At 34.1% G+C, this 24,309-nt stretch overlaps 2 protein-coding genes across 5 annotated transcripts; both read right to left on the bottom strand.

The window, feature by feature from the left end:
* Nucleotides 1–919: 919 nt before the first annotated feature.
* LOC106765378 (serine/threonine-protein kinase AtPK2/AtPK19) lies at nucleotides 920–6,106 on the bottom strand. 2 transcript variants are annotated; one of them, XM_014649966.2, is made up of 6 exons: nucleotides 5,488–6,098; nucleotides 5,335–5,417; nucleotides 5,119–5,239; nucleotides 4,749–4,922; nucleotides 4,169–4,276; nucleotides 920–3,167 (listed from the first exon to the last, which is right to left on the bottom strand). In XM_014649966.2, the coding sequence occupies exons 1-6, from the start codon at nucleotides 5,977–5,979 to the stop codon at nucleotides 2,874–2,876; spliced, it is 1,272 nt and encodes a 423-aa protein (XP_014505452.1). In that variant the 5' UTR covers nucleotides 5,980–6,098; the 3' UTR covers nucleotides 920–2,873. The 2 variants fall into 2 exon arrangements, with proteins under 2 accessions (XP_014505452.1, XP_022639271.1); XM_022783550.1 differs by lacking the exon at nucleotides 920–3,167 and adding an exon at nucleotides 3,184–3,532 and having other exon boundaries at nucleotides 5,488–6,106.
* A 927-nt stretch (nucleotides 6,107–7,033) lies between these two features.
* LOC106768535 (transportin MOS14) lies at nucleotides 7,034–22,903 on the bottom strand. Of its 3 annotated transcripts, XR_002668665.1 has the most exons (29): nucleotides 22,509–22,903; nucleotides 22,080–22,157; nucleotides 21,878–21,940; nucleotides 21,594–21,641; nucleotides 21,325–21,471; nucleotides 20,896–21,027; nucleotides 20,750–20,790; nucleotides 20,182–20,273; nucleotides 18,210–18,337; nucleotides 16,830–16,905; nucleotides 16,550–16,670; nucleotides 16,251–16,350; nucleotides 15,890–15,971; nucleotides 13,692–13,774; nucleotides 13,454–13,573; nucleotides 12,868–12,919; nucleotides 12,566–12,721; nucleotides 11,741–11,864; nucleotides 11,560–11,641; nucleotides 11,386–11,474; nucleotides 11,207–11,281; nucleotides 11,031–11,085; nucleotides 10,612–10,731; nucleotides 9,570–9,662; nucleotides 9,340–9,485; nucleotides 8,962–9,139; nucleotides 8,562–8,847; nucleotides 7,464–7,836; nucleotides 7,034–7,182 (listed from the first exon to the last, which is right to left on the bottom strand). XR_002668665.1 is itself a non-coding variant. In XM_022783551.1 (28 exons), the coding sequence occupies exons 1-28, from the start codon at nucleotides 22,629–22,631 to the stop codon at nucleotides 7,822–7,824; spliced, it is 2,883 nt and encodes a 960-aa protein (XP_022639272.1). In that variant the 5' UTR covers nucleotides 22,632–22,903; the 3' UTR covers nucleotides 7,332–7,821. The 3 variants fall into 3 exon arrangements, 2 of the variants coding, with proteins under 2 accessions (XP_022639272.1, XP_014509223.1); XM_022783551.1 differs by lacking the exon at nucleotides 7,034–7,182 and having other exon boundaries at nucleotides 7,332–7,836; nucleotides 8,584–8,847; XM_014653737.2 differs by lacking the exon at nucleotides 7,034–7,182 and having other exon boundaries at nucleotides 7,332–7,836.
* Between the last annotated feature and the right edge of the window lie 1,406 nt (nucleotides 22,904–24,309).

The raw sequence follows: 24,309 nt of genomic DNA on the forward strand, positions 1-24,309 counted from the left end.
CATTATTCATCGTCCAAAATTTAAGTAGGCACAATGTAGGTAGTAATATGGTTTATTTCAGACATCTTTAAAATTATAATCTTTACTACTTGGTCAAGAAATATAAGACGGTGCTAGCTACTTGTATCAACCAATGTTTCTCAAAAATATATTTGTATAGTTTAACATGAGACAATTGCTTCTGTACAAATTGAAGGCACAGGAATGGCTTAATACGCAAGAGAAGTAATAAAATTATTATTACTAAAACATAATCAGAATGGCAAAAGAAGAAGAAAAGATGCTGAAAGCTACTGGGTGAAAAGCATATAGGTTGGTCGGTGAAGTATAAGGCACATAAAGTGGACATCTCATTGCTGGTATTTGGGTTATGCTCACCCAGTTTTACTCATAAATGCTGCATATGTTAGGTTGAATAAGCATCTTCATAATTTGACACTGTGAAAGTTATTCAAATAACTTAAATAGAATTTGTTTTAGCAAGTTCAAAATAAGAACTGAGCTAAGATAAAGAATTTATGCAGGTATTTTTATAAGCACAGATAAGGTCATTCGAAGATATTCGATCTCAGGTATATATACACAGAGCTTAAAATTGGAGTTAATAAAAAATTAGAAATGTTGGGGTACCTTCCATCATCAGGATGTTTAGCGATCATATTCTTGAACCACTTGTTCATGATTTCATGTACTTTATTTTTTATCCACACATGTATGTTGGACCACCACTATGACTGCAAAGCTCAAAAACTCGGAATTATTAGTATCTTTTGGCCTGAAGAGAGATTTACTACAGACATTATTTGGATCGAAAATATCATCATTAAAGCCAAATGAAATCATTAATAATATAGTTCATGCATAGTCGTATGTTTAGAACATCATCTATGTGAACTACTCTACATGTAATACTTGTCCATCCAGCAAAGAATATTAAATAAAGCATCAAGGAAAAAGTTGAGTTGGGTTTCAACAGAAACAACTACTTTTGTTTTAGCTAGAAACCCCAACAACTAAGTTTATTACAACATTACAGCTGGTTAATTCGAACCAAAATGGCTGCTTATACATGGAGCACACAATTGAAGACAACTAAGAAATTATTACATGATCAAAAACACATGTTCTTGGTCCCTCTCCGTGAGACACATTGTTAACCCCTTTGAGTAATCGGAACGTATTATATGGAGAATGGCCAAGATCACATGGTCCTAGACCATGTAACAATTTCTCCTTATACACCACGCCCTAGCCTGTTGCGTATCTTACTGATATAATCAGAAGCCAATCCATCAACACACTGTTCTTTATTTGGGTTAACATCAGTTGGAACTCTTTCTTGATAAATCAAATGTTCGGTTGATCCGTTGCTCCCACATGACTTGATCACGTATGTGGGGTTTGCACGGCTCTGTGGCTGTTGTGATCTTCTGCTTGTAGGAAATTGATCAGGAACCGGTGCTTCCTCGTCAGAATCCATATCAGACTCTGGACCAGTTTTTTTACTTGTGGCACCAAGAGTCTTCTGTGCAATAGAGAAAGAAGATAGCTTAATGATATTTACTACAACCTTCATGGACTTCTCACAAAGAGACTTCTCATTCTTGGATTTGATTCTATCCATTATTTTTGGGCTTAACCAGAGCTTGGTGTTTCAAGAGATGGTGGTTATTGCAAAATTTTTAAGCGAGGTCTATTTATAAGCATAGGATGTAGATGGGGGTGGGTGAATTGGTCTTTTTGGGTTCTTTCTGGTTTCGTGTAAACCTTCGTCCAAATATATCCTAATCTGAGTTTCTTTAGTGGGTGGATCCCTTGCTCATTCAGTTATATGAAGGTTCTTCTGCAAAGAGTAGAGCCCACGTAATGTAGATGGAATCTTGTTGCTTTTGTTGTCTGTATGTCGAATGGAAACATGTAGTAAGCACACATAACAATAATAATTGGTTTGGTGAATTTGATCCATTTGTTGAAACCATTAAGATTCTAGGCTTTATAAAACTATAAACGGATAAAAAGTAGATTTTAGTGACTGGTGCATATGGCCAGAGATTGAGGAGATGTGGCGAAGAATTTAGCCTGATCTTTAACATTCACGTAGTTCACATGTTATGGAGGCTTGATATTTTATTATGCTTGGGTTACGCAAAGTCTTAAAGTCCAGATGGTACAAGATTCTTTCATACTGCTAATCTCCTATTTGTGTTTTTCAGAATGTTACTCTTTCTTAATGGTTGTCTTTACATTTTAAATATGGATTATCATTCGCTTGCTCACACCTTACAAATGACGCTTGGAATCGTCTCATCCAGTGTATCTAACTCTACTACTCAAGCATGCAGTGTGATGGAAGGAGGGTTCATCTCAAAGATTTGACCTTGATAGATTAGACAAAAGTTTTTATTATTCCTACCAAAATGAAAAACGTGCGGGTTTGGAGGGGAAAGAAATAGAACCAAAGACATTGGTGGCAACAAGTATCAATCTTTCTAGATCTTATAAGCAGAACAGTTGACAGCTACGTGTTCAATATAGCTCGTAGTTATGTATGCATATGATAAGACAATACAATTTCATTCATACATGCAAACTCTTCTGATGAATAAGTCAAATATGTGATACACCCTCACCCTCTTCAGGGCCCTGGCTGTACAAATATGTTAATGTTGATCTTAATTTAAAACAAGAACTAAACAAAGCTGCACAAACACAATGGGTCATATCAGAGCCCCTAAACATTCTGTATTCTCTGCAATGGTCAGAGAAGATTTTGGTTACTTGTAAGCTGAGGAAGCTCACAATAAGAAGAAATGGGTTACTTGTCTTAATGAGGTCTTATTTTGATACATAGATCCATGTACAGGTTTCCTTGTTCATTGTAGTGAACCAGATGAAAGCCAAGGGTTGGGTGCCACATAAGTATAGCCCTGGAAATGGCCACCTGCTGTAGGTGTGGATGCTGGTGAGTCATTAGGGGGCATTGCTGTCCAACATTTGTCAAAATTATCAGTACAGTCTTTCCCAGACACATCTGGTTTAAACTTTGGTTCCAGTTCTCTTGCCTCCAATTTTTTCCAATTGATTGACCTAAACCATTTATGACTTTTGATCTGCTCATCTCCATTTCGCCCATGTCCTAACCTTGTTGTTGGATCCTTTTGCAGCAACTGTAATAAGTAAACAGAATGTGCAGATTTTAGAATTGGATCCCTCCATCTCTTTCAATACAAAGTTTAATCTTTTAATCTCAAAATACAAAGTAGGAACTTTTCATGTATCCCTGCATTCTCCTATTATTTCTCTAAGCTATCCTTTGAATATTCATGCTCAGTAGCAAAATAGCATGTACATAAATGTGGTCAAGTTTTTTATTTCTTTAGAAATGTCCATTGGGTAAGGAAAATTGATACTCACTGTGCAGATGCTTTTACTACCTTCAATTTTGTATTCAAAGAAATAACTCATTTTGCATTTTGATCAAGATGGCCAGATCTTCTGAGTGTGGCTGTGTACAAAGTAGCCTCGAAAAGGACTGGAAAAATCAACTGTTTACAAACATTTGCAGGAAAATTGTGGTGCATTTTTTCCACTCATTTGTATTAGAATATTAATATCATTTAAAAAAATATTTTCTTTTTGAGTAACATAAGTGAAATCGAAGTAGATTAACACAGACACCAGGTCCATCTACATACTCATTAAATAAAACAAATTAGCGTTCACAAATTATCAGAATTGTAATTTTGGAGGTCAATAGATGAGTTCTTCGATAATGAACTTAGACAGGTTTTGAGAAAGATATAAATTGAAATATGCTTCCGAATATGGTATTTGGTTGACAAATATTTAGTTTCACTATACAGTATAAATGTCAAATAGAATTATCCCAATAGAAATTAGATAGGATCACTTTTGGAATGCAGAACCCTCAGACATACGATTTCACACACACACACACAAAAAAAAAAAGATCACACAAAAATAGAAAATTGACATGTGAAAAGGACACCAGCGAAATATTAAAGGCAGTGGGTTCAGAAACCAACAACAAACATTCTAAGTTATGTTCAGGTAACAGGCATATTATACTTGTAAGTGCACTGTGAAAGAAGACGAGAAAGTAGAGAAACAAAATGGAAGAAAACCATATATACTGTCGTCTACTTACTCCTTTGAGTAATGAGTGAGCTTCACTGGTAAGGAATGGTGGAAGTTTAACTTTCTCTTTAATAATTTTCTCCTGAAGTTTCTTTCTGTTAGTGTGTGTAAATGGTGCCTGCAAATCGAATCATAGACCATAACAAGTTAACGCTTCTCCTTGTGTTCTTACATGGAAAATGAATGAAATAGAAAAGGTTCCAAAACAGCAAATAAACAGATTCATTCAGACATCAATTTTGAAAAATAAAAAATGTACACTAAGCCTAGGCCAAGACATACATATCTTGATTGATAACGTTCTCTATTCAAGGCCAAAAACTTCATGGATTGTAATTTCTAACCGTGCATATTGTTATTGTCCACATATAATTCCAAGTATTCAACTTTAGGTACCTTCACCCACGATCTACTCATAGATAAATACAAGACAAATACCCCTAACATACTCTTTATTATTGTTTAAAATTCACTGAAAACAACATAATCTTGACACCCACAAAAGTAATTTCAAATAAAATTTAGGTTTCAAGACAATGATAAGTGTTAGAAAATGTGTTATTAGCATTTTTGGTGCAGATGGGCATTACCTTCCCTGTTAGCATTTCATACAACAGGATACCAACACTCCACCAATCCGCATCCTTGTTATGGCCTTTAGCCAGAAGAATTTCAGGAGCCATATATTCCACGGTGCCACAGAGAGAGTTGGATCTTCCCAATTCATCAATCTCTTTTGACATTCCAAAATCAGTCAGCATGACCTACACACGGGCAGAGAAAATATCAAAGGAGAACTATACAGCTCAGCCATCTAAGATATTCTACAGTGAACTTAGCAAACTTAATACATCAGAATAAGGAGCACAACCACACAAGGTGAGACAGAAAACAATAGACTATCAATAGTCAAAGAAGCAAAAGCAAAGTTGATAAAAGAAAACAAGGCATTATTATTACATGCCCATGAGAGTCCATTAGAATGTTTTCAGGCTTAAGATCCCGATGCACGATGCCTTTGCTATGAAGATGTGAAACTGCAGACACTATCTCAGCAGTGTAAAGCCTTGCCTGATCCTCACTACTCACCACATACACCAAAACAAAAGGATGATTAAAATTCGATAAACATTCAACAGTATCTTGCAACACACAAGATGGAGAAATAAAAAAAACCTGAAAATACCCTGGCGATACAGATGAAAGAAGAGATGCCCTCCGTTTACAAAATCCAACACCAAATATAACTTAGAATTGGTCTGCACATAACATGCTGAGTAAGTGATCGTGTGAATGAATTGAAGTGAAGCAGGATAGTGAGTTAGAGACCTGAAAAGAGTAACGTAGCTGAACAATGAAAGGGTGAAGGACTTTAGTGAGAATATCCCTCTCCGCTTTCATGTAATCAACGTGGTTTTTCTTTATGATGGTATCCTTTCTCATGACCTTCATGGCGAAGACCCCATCGCCATCACCATCACCATCACCATCACCATCGAAGCAATTTCCTTTTTTTCTGACGAGAAAGACCTTCCCAAAGGCACCCTGCCCTACAACACGGAGAATATGAAAATCGGAAGGTCCAATCTTAACAGGGTCAGAAGAAAGAGGTTCCTTTTCTTCGTCTTCGTCGTCGTCCTCTTGGAGGAAGAAGAGAGGGGTTGAGGAGGGATTGAAGCGCGGGGAGGGGCCCACAAAGGAGTGGGACCTACTGTGAATGACATGTGGGCTTGTGATGGATGGAGATGGAGATGGGGAAGATGAAGAAGAAGGGATGATGAGTCTGGCGAGGTTCGTCTTCTTCTCGTGTGTTGACACCATTTTCGTTGGAGGGAGAGAAAGAGAAGAGATGAGATTACATTGCACTTTGCATTCAGTGAATCCAATTGATTCGATTAGTCCAGCTATTGTCGAACTAGGAACAGGGACCTCAAGGGATGGACCCACCCGCTGTTCATGCTCCTCGGATCATGCTTCAATAATAAATTATTTTCTAAAAGATAAATCCGATTTAAAGATTTTTTTCAATTAAAGTTTTCCAGTTTTTATATAAAATAATATTATAATTAATGCAAGATAATAAGTAATTTCTTTTTGAACTGTTATGTTTATGATACTTTTTATATTATTATTTACAGTGACTAATACACAGTCATCATTGCCACAATTGACAAGTGTTATTTCTTATTACTTAAAATGTTTTTAATAAAAACTATTTTTCTACATTATTATTTTATATTACAAAATTTCACATTTTATAATGTGAATATATAAGTAAGCAACACACGTCAGTAGGAATTAAATTGAGATATGTAAAAATTTTGAATACTCAAAAATTCAATAAAGACTAAATTAGAAATAACTAAATTTACAAAAAATCTATAATTTAACTAAATCTTATTCTATGATTCGTTCTATATATTAATTTCTTACTATTATTCTTATAGATAAAATTATAATATCATATCTAGTTGTTATTTTGATGATAGATCTTATTTTAAGATTTAAAGCAAATTTTGTTAGTTTTATAATTGAAATTTTATTTGATTTTTATTGGTACAAAAATATAAAAACTATTTTTCTTTAGATTCTGAGACGCTTGTTTTATTATCCAAAAGCACCATACAACAATTGAACTGCAAAATCAAGCTATTCATTCACTACCTCACTCAAAATTCAATGAATCTACTTCACTTGCACCGTTGGATAAAAGAAAAACAGCTAAAGAAATGGTTGATGGATCTATATTAATTAGAAATATAACTAAATTATAATATACAGCAAGGTACAAATTTCTCCCCTTCCTTTTTCGATTTACACTTTATGCAATTGAATTATTTTAAGCAATTGAAATTTTAGATTCAAGTCAACGCATGTTTGAATTATGTTTCAGCGACTTGCATCCAATTTTTTCTTGTGCTGGAAGAAAGGTAGTTGACAGTGAAGGAACATGAGGGAAAGCAGGATCTAGAGAGGGTCTTCGAAGAAATGGTGGTGGCAAAGATTGTCGAAACAGTGATTGAACTGAAATATTTAAATAATTGGTAGAATCAATTAAACGGAAGATATTATATTGATTACTTTTAAATGATTTTAATAAAAAGGAACTAAATCTAAAAAGATTAACAAATAAAAGAAAAAAAAATTACTAAACCATTAATAAAAAAAAATTGAGACTGATTTTGAAATTTTATTTGATGAATTTCCATTTGAGGTTCAGTTGGTTTGGATTTTATCTATAGTAAACCACAGCTGAATATCCATTTTTTGGACTTATTTATGCTCAACTCATAAAAACTACTGACCACTGAAGGTCTTTGCCGCTTCTGTTAAGTTGACAACATTTGCACGAGTCAAACAATCTGCATTGTAGCAGTCACTGTTGTCGTTTGAGATTGAAGATAAGTGTTTCCTCTTCTGCGCCAACGTCAGTTCCGCAATAAACCTAAGTTGGGTTTCTCTTAATCTGAAGGAGACGGTGACGAAAAATCTCCCAATTTAAACCTCAACGTGACATGATTACACCATTACACGTGATGACAAAATATTGTTAATAAAATGCTCAAACAAGGAAAGTTTCGCTCAAATTGACAACATTGGAGCCTTGCATTGCATCAAAACATGAGTGCCCGCCACACACTATGCCCTCCTAGCTTCGACAGTTTATTCAAGTTTTTCCTGTAAAATAAAATCCGGTCAAAATAAATTTATTCAAAAATTGAAAAATAGTATTTATATAAATGATTATTTATAATTTTAAGAACCTTTTAACTATGAAATCAATATTAAAATGTAATTTTCATTACTAAGGACTTGTATAAACAAATCCTATCAGAGAAGAGTTTATCCAATCTAAAATTGTCAGGTAAGCGCCCACATGCATTCAGAAGAGCTTATTACTACACTTGACATCGCTATCAAGTTAGTCAAATTCATTCTATGGGTCCAATGTGCCACATATCTAGATCCTGATATCCCTCCTTCGTTCATTTTAATAGATGAGTCAGACGAACCTAACACAATCAATGCACAGATTCCAAATTCCATATTCATTCCAAACTTAAAAAACTGAAACAACTTATCAATGTTCTCTATTCCCCCCCACTTTTTCTGTTTCCATTAAATTACAATTGTATACCTTGTAACCGCTTCCCCCCCAAAAATGACAATCGGGACAAACATCACTCACCAATCCCACATCTCAAGACAAATAAAAGATACAACAACACCCATTTTAATTTCTTCCGGCCAACACAACAGATCATGCAGGGGCAAATTCTCCTGAAAAATTGGAGAATGATAATAGATAAAAAAAAAAATATAACAGAGATAATACACAACCAACTAGCCTAGCTAACAGACAGGACCTAAACAAAATGGCCCTCCCTATCACAGGCATTTACCAATCGTCTATGATACATTCACCATGTTCAACTCAAGCGGTCTCAAAGCTTCTTGAACTATTTCCTGAACTGATCTGTTACGTCGGCAAACATCTGAGAGCTCTTCAACAGGAACGGTAAGCCCATTAGTATCACCTCCGGACGCTGCATCAGAAAGAGCTTTTAGGAATCTTGATCGCTCCACATCTGTAACAGCTGTCGACGGAATTAATAAAACACTCTTTTTGGCCCATTCCAGCGCTTGCATCCCATATGATCGAGTTAACGCCAGTAGCGTATAAGATACCTGAGGAAGGAGCAGGTGTACAAAAGTTAAAATCGATATTGAAACTACATCCCGTCAAAAGAGAACATATGCAAATAGAGACGGTCAATGTTGCATGAGAAAAAGAGAAATTACCACGTCCACTCGAGATTTTGGAAGTGCTCCCGTTAATGAAGCAACCAAAATTCTGGTGATACTGGCACCTCGAGGTATAATTACACTGTCTCTTATTGGTATAAATTGCTCCCCCGCAGAAGAATTTGCAAGATCAAAAATATCAGCCAAGAAATGCAATATGGAATTGGAAGCCTCCCTGCAGAGGAAAACAGCAAAAAAGGGTAAAAACAGTCACACTAAATAAAAGTGAGGCATTGAGCAGAGTGAAAATTAGTTAGAACAGAATTTTTTGCCTCTCAACATTAAATAATATACAAAAGGATCATGAATACACACAACACACTTTTCCAAGAATGGATGATGCTTTCAAGTTTTTTTTAGTGAGAGAGACTGTACCTATGCTGTACTGTGATGCCAATCATAGAGCAATCAACCAAAGAAGGAAAAACAGATGAGGGAATAAACAGTTGAGGACAATAGCGAATACACCTTGATGCCAACAAGAAACAATCATCGGCTATATCAGGACGGGCTGTGAATTCCTGCAGGCAAAAAATACAAATCAGACATTAAAAAACTATCAAGAGATTTGAAAGGAAGTGCTACAGAAAAATCACTTAAATCACCTGAATATTTGTGAGAAGACGTGTTGTATGTTGAAAAAGCGCCTCAATCAAATTTTTCAGGTAGTCAGCACAAGACGGATCAGAACCAAATATCTGAAATGCAAGACACCAACCACCAAAGTTATGGCAAACAAGTTCATTGACCACACCATGAAGAGGAAGAAGGATTTTGTACAGCCTATAGTTGATGATGGGATAATTAGGTTATATCTACCAATATTTTCACAAAATAAGTCAATTTATCAGGAAAAATCCAGGGGAGTAATTAGTTGAGGAAGCAAGGACCACAAATAAGAAAGAATATACACGTAGAAACGCACATGGAAATAGGTAAAGTTCGTTTTTCTTCGTCATATATAAGTAGAAAAAAAAAACTGGGGGAATAAGGAAAAGTCATCGGAAAAGCATTTCCAATCACCCATATATTCACACCTAACATAGCACAGCTGTTTGGACTCTGTTATTTTGTCTACATACCATGTTCTTCTTTCACATTCGGTCTATATTTTTCTTAATTGGTCTGGTTTTGCCCCAGGTTCTTTGCTCTGTTTTTACACATCTACTTCAATTTGTTTTTCTTTGAGTATCAATGTCCATAGAATACAGTATTGATCATCTATTAGTAAACATCAGTATTGCGACCATCCCAACATTCACTATCCTGCTATGGTATTTCCCGGCTTCACCACACCACACCCTGGTCAGGGACTGATAACCATGCACTCATGTTCACCCAGGATAAAACGGATCTTTCTGTAAAGTCGAGATGTATTTCTAATACCAACATCCACTATCCTTCTTTGGTATTAATTTCCAGCTTGGCCACACCACACCCAGGTCAGCAACTGATCACCATACGCTCATCTTCACCCAGGAATCTTTATTTGAAGTCAAAATATATTTCTAACAGCATTTTTTGTATGCAGACTCCTTCATATAACAACAAAATTACTAACACGCACATTAATTGAGCTAAAACCATACTACTTTTGGCAATATTTGGTTATTAGGAGCGGCCAGTGCCATGGAAACATACAAGTACCTTTATAACTTCACTGGAGAGATAAAGAAAGCATGGTTGGTGGTGCTGCCTGTATAGACTCTGAATCTCTTCCAGCATAGCACCAATTGTGAGCCCCATGAATCTTCCAGAAGTTCTCACCTAGAAACAAGGGATAGAATATTGCCACATGACATTCAATAATACAAACATGGCTAATAACATGTCAGCCGAAACACATTATAAACATAGTGATGCAATCTGATGAAAACTAAGGATGAAAACATGACAGATATAGACATAGTAAGCATTGGATGAAACCACACAAAAATAGTAATGAAGAAAGTTAAGATAAATGCCTTATCCTAATTGAATGACTCTACCAACTGATGCCATTATAATAACTTTCTTCACATAGACAAAGTGCAAATGGAGCTGAGTTAATTATTTAGCTTACTCACTGCATATTTACATGCTCGGCAGAGAGATTCCATTGTTCTCATGTCCCAAGCACGACTGGGCATAAATGTCATCATAAAGATGTCTTAGACAAGAAATCTTCAAAATATAAAAGAAAGAAAATGAAGCAAAGAAAAAGAAGGGATGATAGCCGCATAAGAAATTAGGGACAACTTACAGATCAAAGATAGCCTTAAACATAGGCCATAGCCGTTGAATAGCATCTGCCACAACTTGAGGATGATTTACATATCTAAAAGCAGATTCAGTCACGTGTTGAGTATTGCAATAAATGGAGATTAAAAAAAGGGTGGTGCTTGGGGCACTAAGACAACATCTATCAATTAGGGAACACACCTAAAGATGTAAGCAAATCTATCAATGTGAACTGTTAACTGACGAGAAGGTCTTTTACTCAAGCTTTCTGGACCAAGAGCAATAGCTTCCTGGTGCAGCAAAATATGAAATACGAAGCAAAATAATAAAAAGATAATTCTATAACTAAAAAATCCCTGCATATTGAACACTAACCTGTAAAGGAGTTATGACTGGTATGCATAACGCCTCAAGAGCTCTCTTAGCATCATCTGCAGGAAGTTCAGTAACGACCATACTGCAAGGAAATCGAAGATGTCCAAATCAATACCTATCATTAAAAAGGTTGAACAAATCAAACAATCCAAGACGTTAAAGTTTAAAACAACCAAAAGACCTTAATGCTTCAACTAGATGCAACGAGTCTTCAGCAGGAACTTTGAAACTATCTTCTCCATTAACTGTCTTATTGTAGATGTGGAACAAACCCTCTAAGCATCCACAAAGCTTTTTGCGGCAATCTGATATCAGAAAAAAATAATAAAGATTATTCAGATCAAACAAAAAAAACTTTGTAAATCACCAACTTGCCACCTCAGGCAAGAGAAGAGCACTTGGAGCTTGGAGGCGTTTCTATTTAAAAAAAGCGAGAACAGATATGATTGAATTATTGACAACACAATCATAGATTGCTATTATATCAAGAACCCGATTAAGCTGTTGGGTTGAGACTTATTAAAGGCTTTATATCTAAATTCATTCCATCAATTACTGTTTCAATTAATAGGTCACGGAAAAAATAATAGAAGTAATTAAAACAAAATATCCCGTTCTCCACTTCCAATATTTTCCATTTTATTCATCTTCCCAAAAATTCTAAGAATTATTGCAGCTGTTTCTAGGTAAAGGCAGACAAAAAAGTAAAATTAGGTTTCTGCAACACTTCATTGAAAAAAATAAATGCTTGCTTAACCAAGCTCATATCATAAAAACAAGAGTGTTTTCATCACCGTGTACGAAAATGACCAAAACAGTGCTCCATGTAACACTTCATAATCAACCACAAAGTTCAGAAGCTTATTTGTTATACCATTGAAGGTAGATTGCCTAATCTTTTCCATGTCTGCACTGAACATTACTGTAACTCACCAAGCTAACTCTTCACCATTCCAAAAGATAAAAAGAAAGAACACAAATATACTCCAAGAGTAGTTGACTATACCATCGCAAATGTGTCTAAATGCCAAAGCAGCAGCAGCTGCACAATCTTCAGATGTACCCATGCCATTCATTAGGATATCTAAAACCGATGGCAGTACAGACAGTCCACAAGACGCAGAATCAAGCCATTTTGAATAAGCTCCAATAGTTAAACACACTGGAAATAAGGAAACCAGACATGAAACGCATTTTACTAGTCAGGAAAAACATTGAAATAGAAAATTACAAGAAGCGGGAACTAAAAAGTTCAGCAGGAAGAGAAATAAATAATACTTTTTAGAAAAAAGGCAGTATAGACTTTACCTGTCTGAAGTAGTTGGGGTTGATGAGGAAGTTTCGGAAGCAAGGCCATGATCTGTATGAAGGCAAAAAAAATTACTTAAGGACTTGAAAAAGAACGGAAATAGACAGTAACATTGTACTAGCCAATGAAATATGGGAAGTGAGGAAAATCCGAAACACTAGAGGTAGGGGAAACGGGTTTTTAGGGGAATAGTACGCATAGGAAAAATATACTTCATAGAAGATTAAGTCTTTAGAGATGAACAATTTAACACCTGAAGAATATCTTACAAAAATAAACGAAATCAAATGTGAGTTGGTCTAAATAAAGGAGGTGGGTGCAACCCAGCATAAGAAAGTGATAATCCAAGAGCAAAGTCAACAATGACCCAGGTTATTTACAATATATAAATCACGAACACTCAGGTTCTTTGCACTAAGATATCCGCAAAAGGATTTAAATACAGATAGAAAATCATCTGCGTAGACAAAAGGTTATAAAATTAAGGAAGTATTTTATCATGGATTAAAAGAAATTATTTGTAATATTTAGCATGATAAAAGCTATATAATAATTATTATTACAAATTTAAAGGTGGAGGCATACCTGAGGCATTACTTCTGCTTCAACAACTGACACATAATTTGATATAGCCCGAATACAAAATAAAGCAGCCTCAGCTGGTCGCCATTCCTTGTGTTCATTACTACTATGACCCGATACAGCCTAAACAGGTGATAAGGCATTTCAGAAAAAGTGAAAAGGTTTGGGAAATAACATTCATTTATTATTTAAACAAAAAGCACAAATAAGCAGAAAAAAACATGGCCATAATCGCTCGCACCTCAAGCAGTTTCAAGTAAAGAATTTTAAGTGTGGCATCGCCACCAAGTACTGATGATGCATCTGTCAATACATCTGCAACAGCTGAAACAAAAAATTCCAGTCAGAAATATCATCTAATTCTGGTTGAAATACATGCATTAAGAAAGAATTAGCCATCCCTAAACCATAATTAAATTGCATTTAAATCATAAAAGTTGTACACCATAGTATTTCAGGGCCATGGCCCCACAGAAACAAAATCATCACTAACTAAAATATTCAAAGAGACAGGAAAACATTAGATTTTAAAAGTAAATTGCTTTAATAATAGCATGTAGCCAACAGATGAAGTGAGCATCCATTACTTCCATACAAAGGAAGAATTTTCAATAAGTCTTCAACACTAAACCTATTCCCTATTTTCGCTCAATGCAAACCCATGAAATTGTCTGAAATCAAATTTCATGATTCAAACTATACTGCAGTCATTTAACTTGTTTCACTATCAGCATAGTTGTTCCTGATTTTCCGCATACGAGGAAATCTTTAACACAGGCAATCATTTTGACACTCTGATAGACTTCTTTTGTCAAGAAGTCGATCAACTCTCTGCATCTCACACGCACACACAAAAGAAAGAAGAATATTATGTGTATTACTTCTGAAAGTATGAACAATGTACAATCTCACTCCTAGGGAGCACTCTCCCTCCACTGGGACAGATACCCAGTCTATGCCAAAGAATACAAAAGAATTAACCAACCCCTGTACAACACACACAACCCTCTTTATAAGGTTCCGCCTCCTTCACAACTAACTGTCTAGCAGCCTTTCCCACTCTCTAACCTCCTAACCGTCCTCTCATTTTCTCTTCTTTCTTTCATACACCCTAAATACTCTATCACACTTCAATAAATCTGTCACCAAATATGACATGTTGAGAAAATGAAAAAAAATTCTAAACGTATTTGTATCTTTACCACTCACCAGAATGAATTATATACAACAATTATAATTGCAAAGATAATAAATAGCAATTACAAGTTTCAAGAGAATAATTAAAACATCATAATATCCTAAAGTACATTGAACCATGCTAATTATTAACTTAACTACTTGGAAAGATAATAAACATTAAATGCCCCATTTCCAACACCAATAAACTTCTCGTCCTGGATTCAAAGATATACAATAGCCCTGTTAATAGTCAATTTGGCTATCCATGCTTTTTGGTGTAAAATAAATTTCAGAACCAGATTGATGTCAAAAGACACTTTTCATGATATATTATTACTTGATGGATAATAGGTTATCCATGATATATTTTTAATCCAATGGATCAAGATATTCTATCCATGGAGCCCCGTTCATGTTCTGAAAACAGTCATTATAAAGAAAGCATTTTTTAAGGATGAGTTTCAAATCTCCTGATTTACATGCATGTAACAAAGGCGGACCAAATTGATGTCGAACTTCTTGGAGCCAACTGGGATGCTTCTTATTCCTATGAAGGACCAATGATAGTGTAATGTTTATATATAGCAAAAAACAGAGACCCCTTTATATTAACTATCAGCCAAGAGCCACAACCAAGATAATCCATGCAAATTATTGTGTTCCAATCCAACCAAGTTATCACGAAAAAGGACAAAATCCCACGCCCATCTACAATGCAATACTCCTAGTACTTCAGAGCAGATTATTAAGCGTGCTATAATATTGTAATTCAACTAAAAAGTTACAGTAAAAGATATGTACCTTTTAGCATGTTTGAGGAAAATACCATAATTAAATAACTAATTACAACCAAATTTGATTTTTGTTTGGGTACAAAAAAAGATATGGAATTATTTGTTTATATTAAAACAGTAATGAGTTTTTAACATTTAAACCATTTTGAAATATAGTTAATGGTTATTGTTTTATGCACAAGAATATGCAAGGGAGAAAAGAAAGAATGCAAGAGAAGTGGAAGAGGAAAGAGATTTTGGGATCAGCATGCGAAGTGAGGCCACCATATACGACATAAATAATGTCAAGTGTGATAAATGAGGTTGTCAAAGTAATGAACGGCTTTTTTACGTTGTCATCTGAAGCTTTACTTTGTAGCTTCTCTCCTAAACAGCTAAAATGTAAATCAATCTAATGCACAATAATACATGATTACATAAAAGAGGAAAAATAAGCAGATACATCACAAGCACACCAACCCATTACCATATTTGGTCTGCTTAAATTCCTTAAGATCCTCGTATGAAAGGTCTTGATAATCTTCAGGATACTGAACCCGAAAGATAACCTATAAAAATCCACGAAAAATGGAAGATAAGAATACTGCAGGTATTCAGTCATGCCTTGAAAGAAGAAGTGTTATGAATGACAAGCATTTAATCATATATTTCCCCAACAAGAATGTCAATGTTGCGAAAAATTATGTAAATAAGTAACAAATCATAATTTTTTATTGTATACACATATTTACAAGGCTGGTATTAAGGTAATACAGACAGGAACTGAAAACCATCCACTGCTGAGGGTATGACAGTTTCAGAGGAAATTTTTAGTTCCAACTTCTCACCAGTGATACAAGTGACTCGTATGCAGGACGGAAAACCTGCAGCCTTCTATTTCTCTCAGCTTCAATGCAAGCTTCATTACCATATGAAATATAGGACTCCCTGTCAGATTATATAATAATCATATTTCTGGTTAAAGCAGTGTCAAGTAAACAGGTTTTATTTGAATAAACTTCTCCATAAACATTTCTAGGGAAAAAAAAAAGAAAAATAAAGTTACTTCATAAACCAAATTTAATCATCTCCCGAAAATGCTTATAGAGAAATTTACCTAAACAAACCCGAAAGGACAAAAAATCACCTTTTGGTCAAGTTTAACTGAAGACTATGCCAAAAGTTAAAAGTCATAGAAGCAATATCATATTCAGCATGTGAAGCAACTTCCAACAATGCATGCACTATGAGCATCGATTCATCTGAACCTGGAAAATTCAGTTCAGACAATCCAGACCCAATAAGTTCAACACAACCAAAAAGCATAACAAACCTGCTAAGACATCAAAATTATTTACACAGTGCACGAGAAAGCACCGATTTTTCTTAAAAAGAAACCAACGAAGTTTATGACTATGTACAAGTACCAGTTGCAATCAGTTCCACGTATGAATCACCCATGTCTGCAAATAACCTAGCAATCGCCTTCACATCTTCCTCATCCTAAAAAATAAGACTTGTAAGAAGTGTAGTATGCAATTGTCCCTAAAATATCACACTATCAGATACAATGGATGAAACACTGTCATCATCAGAAAAAAAACCAATCATTTTTTATGGCCATGGTCAATCAAATAGTCATACAGTCTAGAACTGAAATCCTTAAAAAGAACTTTGGAACAATATTTTATTGGTTTATTTGAAAAAGATTAATCTGAATAAGAGAAGATTTTTATTCAATTCATTAATTTGAAACACTACAACAGCATCTATATAGAGAAGTTTAATCCTAAAGTAAAAAGATTACAAAGAGATATCTAGAAACTTCTAACCGTTTCTAACAACACACTTAATATCCTACTGTAGGTTATTAACTAAATACTTATCATTCCTAGCTTGCCTATGAGATCATGAAATTGTTCAATAGAAAGACCTTTTGTTAATAGACCTACTAAGCTGAAGCCCGGATGGGACACAAGAGGCGGTGATAAGGCCACTATCCAGTGTCCATTTTTTTTGTTTAGTCCTATCATGCTGAACTAAATTGTGAGCAATGTTATTAGCTTATTTATAATCACAATAAAGAGTTATAGATTCTTCTCATGTCATTTCAAGATCATTCTGAATAATTCTCAGCCATAAAAATTCACAACCCATGTGCCACCACAAAAAATACACCTCTGCACCAGACCTTGCATCAACATTTTGTTTTTTACTTCTCCAAGTCACCAAAATTCCACCCAAGAACATGCAATATCCAGAGGTGGATTTCCTACATGTGACGGACCTTGCATATTTTGCATCAGTATACATATCCATTTTTTAACTTTTCATTCTTCTTGAATAATAATCCCCTTCTTAGACTTGTCTTCAAATATACAAGGATTTTGTTACTACAATTTATTAACTATATTTTCTTCTGAATCAACAGGTTTAATATTGAAATGATGCTTTTTAAACTCTTACAGCATATAATATGTGTGTGTGTGTGTTACACACACACACATATATATACACACACGTACACCCAAGGCTGGCATGACTCCCTAGATATTTGGTATTCACAGCATGCCTCTAAAACAATAGCTCATACTCCCAATCAACTAAATCAGCACCAAGACATCATCGCAAACAAAAAACTGGCAGCTTAAATTTCACATTACTTTTGACTATACCCAAGTAAATGCCAGAGAGAACAGAATCCGTAATACCACAAAGAAAAAATGTCCAAGTGTGCTTTGGAATAGGTCAATCTCTCATGCCCCAACACATGGAGATTGTATATTAATAAAGTATAAAGTATTTACCTTTGTCGAATCACTAAGCTGGGCTTTAAGATTCATAACTTGAGGTACAATGACTTGAATTAAGGGCATATTTGCAGAAACACCATCAATATTGCCTGCTGCCGTGTAATGTATTAACTCGGAAATCACTGCAAAATTGCATTCCCACAAGAGAAAGAATATTATGTTGCGAAATTAAAAATACAGGGAAAGCAACACCATGATTAAATCCCGGGTGACAATATAAAAGGAACAACAACAGAAATAATCAAATGGAGGTAATATTACTTAAGCTTAAGTGAGAAAATAAATAGCTATAAATTTCTATTATCTTGTAAACAGTTTGTTATAATTGATGGATTATGATGAAGAAAGAACAGAGAAAATATTGATGTTATGATAAGATTACATAAACACTAACCTACACTACGTGTAATGCTATTCTAGGATAAGTACTAGTGTAATACAATCATAGCACAATGAAATGTGTTTGACACATTGTAAAGAGAACAAATGATAATAAAAGTAAATACTATAAAGCATTAGCAAATGTTTAGTACACATAACTAATAGCAAAATAAAATACAGTCAAAGCTTTTCATCCCACCATAATAATATAAAATTAGTCTCCCAATACCTTATATAGGATTATAATATGCATTCCAATTCCCATATTTCCCACTATACGCATCCCCAGCTATCACATTCAGCACTTCCCAACCAACAGCATTTCCTTGCACATGAATCATGATCATGAACCAGTTGCAGCAGATGACTGTGTTTTCTCCTTTTACACACCTTAGGAGAAATACTCAAAGGAAGTGGAAATATGACACCACCAAATGCCAGTATATTTCACCAGGACAAAAAGGAAGGCAAATGTAGAATCCTTGATGGAAAGCTCATCATGAAGATTTAAAACTCTCTACCATTTAACTCTTCCACTTTTCTGGTCATAATGTAATCAATTTGGTCATTAAAAGATTTTAGAACTGGAATCAAACCAGGGTCAAGGAAGAACCAGTTCATTTTAAAATCTTATCAAGCTGCACAGAAGAGCTTCCAACAACAAAATGGAGCTCAAAGGGAATGTAAGTGCATGCCAGTGGTTCTTTCCACTACTGAATTTCCTCCATTGCTAAAATTTGCTTTTGTAAGGACTTTACCTCTTCCATCGAAGAAGACAAGTATTTTTACTTGAAAGGATTAATATGAAAGAAAGAAGACTTTTATTCAATTGATTAATTTGAAACAGTAATCAGCCTCTACAGGTAGAGAACTCTAACCCTATAGTAATAATTATAGAGAGATCTCTGGAATATTCTAACAACTTCTAACAGTACACTTATTATCCTACTAACAATAACTTTTATTTTAAATTCCAGAATATTATATGCAAAGTAACATTTTTGCTGGTAGATATTATGTATTTAACCATTTCATTTAAGATAGTATATGAGTGTCTCCGCTTTTAACGCTAGATTGACAATGAGGCCATGTCATGCTTTCTTATTAAAATCTTGCCATATCATGCCTCCTTATCAGAACAATACTCCTAAAAGTTAAGGCTATGATATACTAACAATAATTAATATTAATGTATAATACCATTAAACTATGTACCCATTCTAGCTAGTTCATATACATTAAGTTTTCCAGCTTGTCTTTTAGACAATAAAAGGGGTGGTCAGGGTTGCAGTAGATCAGTACTGCACTTGCAAAATCATCTAGAACCCATAATAAAATTTTATATTTATTGATCCTACAATCGTATTCTTAGCATGTCTACATCTACCATAATGTGTGCCAAGAGGGATGAGACATAAAACGAGTGTATATCAATAGTTGCATAATATCAATTTGACATTCACTAATTTCTTTTTTTCCCAAGGGTTGGTAAAAATGCAGTATAAAGTATTACCTGCATGATTGGGACATATAACAACAAACAAACAAAATGTAATATGAATGTCTCGCAATTAACTTGTTATACCATTTACAGATGCCTCTGAAAGTAACTCGGAATTCAAGCTTGATAACGCTGTGAGTACTAGCGGATGAGAGCTCAGAACTGATCCCGGAATCCTGGAGGACAAAAAATTCATCAGCCAATTGAATCAAATACGTTTTCCTCACTTGAGGATATATAACTAAGTTCACCAATGTTTCACCAGGTTGTAATAAACAGCGACAAAATACCCAAGCCTCTTCATTTAATTTATGAAGGCAAAACTAAAACCCACTACCCTACCCTTTTAGATATGCTACCCACATTCTATCATTTTCACTTAACATAAAAGTCTATATATGTAGAACTCGGATAAAATAGCAAATCCTTCTGCATTTCCTTCATGTGAAAGCCAAAAAATTAAAACACATGCATACATAGAGATAGAGAAATACCAGTAAATCTTTAACTGGGGACAACAGCTTTCATATTAATACGATAAAATCTTACTCTCAATCATTCCGTTTAAACAAGTCTTCCATTAAACAATTACAACTAATAAAACATTTGATAACAAAAAATAGATGGAAGCCTAAGCGGAGAAACTTAATACCCATGCTTTAAGCGAAGCCACGAAGCAAATGCCTCTAGAACCTGGAAATGTTAACATTAAAATATCACCATAAGAACCTTAGCTCAAAATACCTCACAAGAACTACATCTTGAACAGTAAGTAGATGATGAAAATGTATTGCTCACCTGCTCCTTAAGTTCAGAAATAGTCAAACAAGCTGTCAATATATTAAGAGCAACTTCCATTTGAGATGTAAGCTCTTTTTCAAATTGGCGTCTCCTTTCTGGGCGTGCTGCTATCTTATAATTTAATACTTCCTGCACATAACGATAAAATATGTGAAAGGGCCTAATATGCAACCCAAACATTCAAATTGTTAAGAAAACTTACTATAATTAAAATATTTTGTAAAAAACATTTATAGAAGAATGCCTGACCACTATGAAATTATGATAAATACTATATAAACAACAATATCCAAATCTGACAAAGCAGCAGCTTCACAAATTATAACAACTTAACATTTAGTCATTCAAAGTCCAGACATAAGTCTAATTAATAAGATGAAAAGACGACACATGTTCCTTCTTCACCACTGATGTCAGCCAGTATACCTCTGGTAGAACTGTAAGTAACTCCAAGAATCCCGGTATATATTCTGGATGGGAATCCATCTCATCCCTAAGCCATTTGACTATACCACCATCCCCCCAGTCTTCTGCAGGGACGTGCACTGCCAAGGCAGCCACTGCAATGCTAATCTACAGGTGCAGCAGATTTTGAACCATACGAGAATATTAAATTTCCATATAAAAAGAACAAAACTAACTGACAAAAAACAAACAACAAAGAAGACAAGGTTTAAGGGACGTTTATATCACACCTGTGTTCTGACTTTTGGAGGACCCTTGTGGAACTTTTTCAGCAAAGTCTGCATTAAAAAAAAAAAAAAAAAGAAATACCAAATTAAATCATATAAAGTACTGTTTATACTTAAACTGTCCGTATGGTCATGGATGGGAGTCCATAAACCAATCAATTTTACCCAGGGCATGTGAGAAAACAAAAGGATATATGCAATCCTTTGAACTGAGAAAAAATCACACATTCAAAATCTTAAATAAACACCATAGGAAAAGCACCAAAACTACACAGACCCTCACTCACATTCAATGAGTCACGCAATGGCCGAAAAGCTGTGGAAGGGAGCTCCTCAAAGTCCCTTTGTACCTAAATCATACCAAAAACAAGTACTCAAAACACAAGAAGAAGAAAAAAAACTCAGGGCAAGTATTTTGCATTCAGAAACCAACATCGAACATTCTTATGAACTTCACGTCAACAGGAAGAAGAAGAACAGTGAAATCACCTTGCTTCTCAACGTCTGAGAACAAAATATTAAGGTTTCTAGATTGCTACTGGGATCATGAAGTAAATTATCAGCCACCTGCAGAGATCAAAATAAGAAACATTTGTGCGGTATGTTTGAAATGTTGTCCCTGCATCTAATCATAGAGCTCACAATTCAAACAAATAAAGCAAAAAGTCTATTTGACCTCAAAGGGACACGGAAATAGAAACATGCACTAGACACAACTGAACAACTCTCAGAGAAGTTCACAGTTAAAGAACCAATTATAATCATCAAATCAAATACCGTAAATGAATAGCAACAACAGGACAATTATCTAGTCATTCCAAGAAATCAAATCGGGACGCAAGACAAGACCGAGAGAGAGACAAATCCAGGACAAAAGTAAATGAATTGAGGAAACAAATAACCGATTAAAGAGAGAACCTGCCAGGCATCCAGAGTTCTTTGGAAATCTTGGAGATAGCGATCGGCTTGCATGCGCACCGCATCATCAGGGTGATGGTACAGTGCATTTAGGGCTTCCTTCACAGTGTTCTGAAGGTCCATGCTGAAATCGAAACCAAACAATAATCAAATCGAATAGGTGGCGCCGATGGAGAAACAAGAACCAGAGTGCAATCTCTCTCAATATCTCTCTTCTGATTTATGAGAAACTTTTCAATTTGGAGCTCTGCTCTGGCACTACGTTTGAAAGGAGAGAGTAAGGTTTGTTGATAAAGCGACGAAAGGGGTTTTTGGCGCCCGGTGAGAAAGGGTTGGAGTCTTGCTTGCTTTGAGGGGTTTGATCAATCGTTGATCAGCGATCCTGGACGAAAATACTTCCTCAGCCGTTTGATTCATTGACGCTTAGGTCAACTTACATGTCCTGCACTTTTGGCCAAAGGTTAAGAAGTCTGTGATCTGTACACGTGGCTGTGATTATTTAAATTGGAGACATGGCTCTGTAAATTGTGTGAATCCTTCTTAAACCGCAGTTGTTGCTTGTGTTTTTTTATGTACTTTCGCATTTTCTTTGAACTTATCTTGTATGCCAACAACTTAATGAGTGTTCTTTTGTATCAGTTTAAATATATTTTTTAGTCTTTTTATTTAAAAGTTTGATATATTTAGGTTCTTAAAATTTAAAAAATAATTGAGTAGTTGTTCTGATCATAAGTTCATCAAAGTCTGAAATTATGCTATAATTTTGTATTTAAAAGGTACATTAATATTGTGAAAAGAGAAAAAAGTATTCAAATTGTGTTTAATTTTGGTTTCTAAACAAAAGAGAACGATTTTGAACAGATTTATAAATTTTGAGACATCAAAATAAGTATTAAATTAAATAATGAATTAATAATAAAACAATGATATCTTATAATAAACAATATCTATAATATAAAACTAATGAAATTAATTATGATAAGTAGATATTGTTATAGATTTAAACTATTACATATAAAAAAAACAATAAAATTTATTGAATGGTACAAATAAATAGTTTAAATCTATAAATCATGTTATGTGATAAGACAAGTGTTGCATTTTGAATTATTATTAGAACCAAGTTTAATTTTGTTAATACAATGGATTAAATTGGGGGATAACTTATTTAAGAAGATAAATAAAACAAAATATTTGATTAACAGAAGATAATAAGATAAGAATTGAATACGCTATACTTTATGGAGATTTATCAAATCATTAGAATAATTGAGAGATAATATTCGTAATATTAATATTTAATAATAAAACTAAACATATGGAATATATATACAACGAATGTTGTATATTACTACAAAAAATATACTTCTAGATCTGATGAGGTTAGAAAAATATAGTTTACCTTTTAAAAAATAATATTTTCAGAAAAATATTGTTTTATATTAAAACTATTATATTTTTTTGAAAAATTTCTCAAGACATATTATAAAAATTAATTTTTGACTATATTAAATCATTTAATGAGAATTATATAATATTGTTAATAAATATTTTATTTAATATAGACAGCATTTAATTTTTTAATAAAAATAAATAGTTTATTTTAATTTAATAGGAACATTAAAATTTTCAATATAGAAGTAAAACATTAATTTTAATTTTTTATTTAACTTCTAAAATAAAAAAATGTGATGCTGATTTAAATAAAAACAGTTATAACTTTACCAAATTTTTAAAATTAAATAACAATATTTGTGTTTTAACTTTTTCTCTTTTCATCACTTGAATGAGAAACTAATCT

Source organism: Vigna radiata, chromosome 7 (genome assembly GCF_000741045.1).
Source record: "Vigna radiata var. radiata cultivar VC1973A chromosome 7, Vradiata_ver6, whole genome shotgun sequence".
NCBI lineage: Eukaryota > Viridiplantae > Streptophyta > Magnoliopsida > Fabales > Fabaceae > Vigna > Vigna radiata.